General features: G+C 36.8%; 1 protein-coding gene across 2 annotated transcripts in view; it reads left to right on the top strand.

The window, feature by feature from the left end:
• The window catches only part of PGM5 (phosphoglucomutase 5), a 188446-nt gene that overhangs the window by 31556 nt on the left and 150890 nt on the right, over nucleotides 1-6000 (top strand). For both annotated transcript variants that reach the window (XM_055087150.1, XM_024126861.3), the window contains exons 3-4: nucleotides 1666-1812; nucleotides 5206-5331. In XM_055087150.1, coding sequence (XP_054943125.1) covers nucleotides 1666-1812; nucleotides 5206-5331 — 273 coding nt within the window. The remainder of the gene's footprint in view (nucleotides 1-1665; nucleotides 1813-5205; nucleotides 5332-6000) is intronic.

The following is a 6000-nucleotide window of genomic DNA, read 5'->3' as shown; positions in this document are numbered from 1 at the left end:
ATGAATGGATAAAGAAGATGTGGCACATATATACAATGGAATATTACTCAGCCATAAAAAGAAACGAAATTGAGTTATTTGTAGTGAGGTGGGTGGACCTAGCGTCTGTCATACAGAGTGAAGTAAGTCAGAAAGAGAAAAACAAATACCATATGCTAACACATATATATATGGAATAAAAAAAAAAGGTTCTGAAGAACCTAGGGGCAGGACAGGAATAAAGACACAGACATTAGAGAATGGACTTGAGGACCCGGGGAGGTGGAAGGGTAAGCTGGGACGAAGAGAGTGGCATGGACATATATACACTATCAAATGTAAAATAGCTAGCTAGTGGGAAGCAGCCACATAGCTCAGGGGGATCAGCTCGGTGCTCTGTGACCACATAGAGGGGTGGGATAGGGAGGGTGGGAGGGAGACGCAAGAGGGAGGGGATATGGGGATATATGTATATGTATAGTTGATTCACTTTGTTATAAAGCAGAAAGTAACACACCATTGTAAAGCAATTATACTCCAATAAAGATGTTAAAAAAAAAGAAAGAAATATATTGTGAGCCACATTTGTAATTAAAAATTTTCTAGTAGCTATCTAAAAAAGTAAAAAGAAGCAGGTGAAATGAATAATATATTTTATTTAACTTAATATATCCAAAATATTATCACTTCAACATGTTACTATAAAAATTATTAATGTAATGTATTCTATTTTTCTATTAACTCTTCAAAATTTGATGTGTATTTTATAACTGCAGCACATGTCAATCTGACTAGTCACATTTCAAGTGTTCAAGAGCCACATGTGGCTAGCAGCTATTGAATTGGACAGTGTCGCTCTAAGCGCTGGGATATAAAAGAAATCAAGAAATAATTCCTGTTCAGTAGAAAGTTATAATATAGCTGGTGAGTGAGATCAATACACAAAGTTATCAGTTATTTATGTTTTAGATCTTTCAATCTACTTATTCATTTGATTCCAAAACTTGTTGTAAAAAACCTAAAGTTGCTTGCATGAAGATATAAAAATTTAAAAGAAAAGAAAAATTAAAGGAGGACAACCATTGATTTCATGTTCAGTTCATTTAAAGCCTATCACTTGACCTTAACTGTCAGCTTGACCTTGTGAGGAAGTGCCTCAGATATTTTAAACCTCACTTTAAAAACTTGAGAGTCACTAGAGAGTGTGAGTGGGGGAAAATAATGTACCCTGGTCAGCTTATGCATCAAATAGGCAGCAGATCTGGGAGTAGAAATCATATTTTCTTTCTCTAGGTACACTTGGGAAGTGCAGTTAAAATCTGGAATCCCTCAGTTCTGTCAAATGCATATCCTATTTGTGTCTCATATCCTGAATAAAGCTGATTACATAACCAGGTCTCCCTAGCAGGTGTGCAACTATTTTTAGGGAAGACATATCATTGTGTAGAAGTGGATTAAAACAAACAAACATGTGGGTTATTGGCCTACATGGAACAGGTGAGGCTGCCACGTTTCCTCCAGAGTGGAAGGATAAGAAATATCGAGACACATCGAACTGTGAACTGTTGACCGTTGTCTAGAGCACAAATGAATCTTTCTCCTGCTTGGTGGAGGAGGAGCTAACATTTCTTTGATTGAATTTTTAAGCAGATTTATTTTTGGTGGTGCATTATTTTCAAATTTTAGGTCCTGCGCCAGATGTCGTCTCAGACAAAATCTATCAGATCAGCAAAACAATCGAGGAATACGCCATATGCCCTGATTTACGAATCGACCTGTCTCGACTAGGAAGACAAGAGTTTGACCTGGAGAACAAATTCAAACCGTTTAGAGGTAACAGAGAAACTGTATTTTGAAGAAATCAGAATAACTCTGTGGATGGGGGTGACTCTGGTTTTTTCTTCAGGGAAAAGCACACACAAAAGTGATGGAATTATCAATCTCAGGAGTGGCACTTGATAAGTAGATGTAATCTGAGTGTGGTGCAGAGGGAAATGAGAGCAGCCAAGATATTTAGAACTGGCAGACTTTCAAAAACGACTTTCCAAATTCTCTATCATTTTTGACATAGGGAACATTTCATGGCTGACTCTTTTACAGTGTTCCAGGAATAGGCTGTGAAGCCAAAACGTGTCTTTGCTTTTCTAAGCAATTAAGGTGAACATACTGAAATACTTTAGATAATTAAGAAGAGACCTTAAAAGGTAGTGGGGTTATTAAAATTTCCCATGGAAGGTAGGCATTTCTTTTCCAAGCCGGAACCACGCAGTTCATGTTGATTCAATGCACAATTGTTGATCACCTGCTCTATATTACACTCCGTGTTAGGAGATTTTACAAAGGAATTTACAAAGTACCAAATGGATTTAGGAAAATGGTTCAAGAATTTAAAAACTGGGATGAAGTTGTCAAAAAATATTATCCTGTATTGTAGAATGAATAAAGCTTCTAAGTCCTCCATTTTAACCTTTCAATTTGTAGATTAATATTGAACCATATAACAACATTAATGCCATGTATATGCATATCATTTTTTCACCCTTTATATTATCCTATTGTTTTTTCCTAGAAGGCATATAAGTAGCAATAAAACTAACACTTTTTTACTCCTTCAGTGCCCCTATTAGCTTAAATCCAGTTTGTGTTAAGATGGTATCCTTATTTTACAAGTAATTTAATTTAGTTAAAAAGGTGAAATACCTGGCTCATGGCCACATGGTATTTTAGGGACAGGAAATAGCTTGAAATGGACTGTTTGGAGTCACAGTGTTGGGCCAACTCTGCCACATTTGTCTTGGAAGATTTTGAGTCAATTGCTTGCTTAGCTAGTGAGCAGAAATTAATTGAAAACCATGTGATATTTATTGGAAGCAACAGTTCCTGATTTTATTAATCTAGTTGGGAGTTTGCACACACACACACACACACACACGCTTGCACAATCGCTTGACAACTAAAAGTAAGGGATATTTTATTTATTTATTTATTTTCAAATTTTATGTATGTATGTATATATGTATGTATGTATGTCTGTGTTGAGTCTTCGTTGCTGCACGCAGGCTTTCTCTAGTTGTGGCGAGCGGGGGCTACTCTTCATTGCGGTGTGCAGGCTTCTCATTGCGGTGGCTTCTCTTGTTGTGGAACACGGGCTCTAGGTGCACGGGCTTCAGTAGTTGTGGCACACGGACTCATTAGTTGTGGCTCGCGGGTTCTAGAGTGCAGGCTCAGTAGTTGTGGCGCACAGGCTTAGTTGCTCCGCGGCATGTGGGATCTTCCCGCACCAGAGCTTGAACCAGTGTCCCCTGCATTGGCAGGCGGATTCTTAACCACTGCACCACCAGTGAAGTCCGCAAGGGATATTTTATGTTAAACAAATGATTTAAATGTACTTGATTACATATGTTTAGAAGGACTGGCAAATAAGATGACTAAGAAAAAGCAGGTATTACCATCAGGAAGAAATTTTATTTATTTATTTATGGTATCTTCACAATTGTATTTGTTGTCCAAGAGACCCAGATCTTTGGTGAGCTCAGATTCAGGCCCACTGCTCCAGCCACATTGCTAGCTTGATGAGTTTTCTACAATGCTACAGATACCACGAGGTAGATAGAGACATTCCCTGGCTCCCAAGAAGAATTTGGAGATAATTATTTGGGATAATTTATGTACTGGGTTCTTGCTGTTTTAAATGTTGAGCAAGGCTTGAGTTAATTAGAAACAAATCAGTCTTTGACATTTCACCTTAAAGGATGAAGAGCATGAACTATGTGATGTGAACTTTCCGTTTTCATGGAATTCTACTTGCTTCCTTGTTTTTTACATTTCTGTTTGGTACTATGTGTTATCTGCTATAAATACCAAATGTATTTAGACAAGTGGTTCAGGAATTTCTGAAAAGAACCAGAATGAAATAATTGCCAAAAATATTATCCTAAATTGTAGAGTGAGTAAAACTTCAAACATATTCAGGCCATAACCTTTTATTTTATAGATTAATTTTTTATTGTGGTAAAATATATGTAACATAAAGTATATCATGTTAATCAATTTTAGATGTACAGTTCATATAGATTAACTTTTAATTTATTTTATAGATTAATATCCTCCAAATATCAAAAGATGATTAAAAACTATCTGTGTTCTATAAACGGTAATTACATTATATTTGAATGGACACACATACTACCTTGATTTAAGTGCAAGAAAAAATATTTTTAGACGTGTATTTGACTAGACGAAGGGACAGTTTCATATTACATATAAAATCTCATCCATCAAATATTGCACCTGGATTTACTAAAAATTATTAAAGGTGGATTGGTAATATCTTTAGTGCAGGTTTAAGTATTTCAGGATTCTAAAGTAGTATGTTTTTGAAAAATTTGAGAAACAGCTCACATAAGTTTCAAAATTTAACTACGAATTTAAAAAGCAGGGCTCGTGGACAAATTTTAGTGCCTAAAATAAAATATTTATTACTTCTAGGAAAAGTACTTTCTGAGTATTAATTATGTACTGATTGCCAAAGTTGAAAAATGTGATGTATTCTGGGCTTTATGAATCTGTGAAATAAGTGGAAAAGACTTGTTTTGGATGCCTGGTCATTGGGTGGTGCAGGACACTGGAGAACATTTGTGTTTAATGAGGATTTCTAAATATCTGGCACTCACCCTGAAACTGGTACTAGATTGGGCATGCAGGAGACTTCACACAGACTCAGAAAAATATCCTTCCTCACCAGTTCAGAACCTGGATCTGGTTGGCACCATGGCATTTGGAAAGTAGGGGTCATTGCGGAGGTCACTTCTTGATTTGTTTCAGGCCAGTTGAGTCGTTCTTTGGCCGTTCCCCACAGGAGAGGCAACCAGGTGTGCCAAGATGCCTCTTAGCATTGAGGTGTTGCAGTTTGGGGGAGGGAAAGGAGGTGGGAGTAGCGACAATAGGCATAGTTTTATCTTAACTACTTTATTCTTGTGGTTGATTTTTTCACTTGCAAAGAAGAATTTATAACTTGAGATTTTTTACACCTTTTGATCACATGCAAACTTTGCAGCAACTTGATTGTGCTTTAATTTGTGATTTTGTCTGCAAATGGATACTTCGCTTCCCACGTAAATGTGTGGGGTTATGATGTGATTGTGATCCTAATTTCATGTTTTTTTATGCTTCCAAGTATCCTTCATGGGTAGTCACTGGTGTCTCCTTTTGCTTTCCTGTCCTTAGTGGAGATAGTGGACCCAGTGGATATCTATCTCAACCTCCTTCGGACCATCTTTGACTTTAATGCCATCAAGAGTTTGCTGACTGGGCCCAGCCAACTGAAGATCCGAATTGATGCCATGCACGGAGGTAAATGCGTGTTCTCCTACCAAGTGGTGGGCAAGAAATGGTAAAGTAGACCTCAACGTGTGTTGGGTTTCTGGGATTAAGAGGTAGGTTGGACTTATAGATATTCATACAGTGTGTGTGTGTTCAGGTATTTGGGATGCTCTGGAAAACTTCAGGGCTCTAATTTCTCTCTTTTGATGCAAATGAAAACAAAGCTTGAACAAAAGGTTTTGAGGCTATGCCTGTTAGAGTGGAGATAGCAAAACTGTAGTTATTAAAATTGTTTTTGATACGTACACAGTTTAAAAGGTCAAATAGTTCAAAGTTTATTATGAAAAAATCCATTCCCAACTCCTTCCCCCAATTTCCTACTTTTCAGAGGCTACCTTTTTTTTTAAACTTTCAGTGTTTTTTGTTTTTGTTTTTTTAAATATTGATCTTCCTGTTACTAAATACTATGAATATAATGCTCCTTGTTGATTTTTCACTTTGGGGCATTACTGACTTCATACCATGGAAGATGAGGTTGTAGCTCTTTTTCACCCTCTCCAGTCACTAAGTCCAAGCACACTTCCTTAAACTAATTATATCATCATTTTGGGAAGATCAGTATCTACTGTCTACATTATCATAACACTGCTGAGCCATGAAAAATACTGTAATTATATTTTCCTTACAGAACAACTTCTT

Source organism: Physeter macrocephalus, chromosome 9 (genome assembly GCF_002837175.3).
Source record: "Physeter macrocephalus isolate SW-GA chromosome 9, ASM283717v5, whole genome shotgun sequence".
NCBI classification, from domain to species: Eukaryota; Metazoa; Chordata; class Mammalia; order Artiodactyla; family Physeteridae; genus Physeter; species Physeter macrocephalus.
Note: the sequence above shows the minus strand (reverse complement) of the source record. Positions and strands in the feature narration are given on the sequence as shown.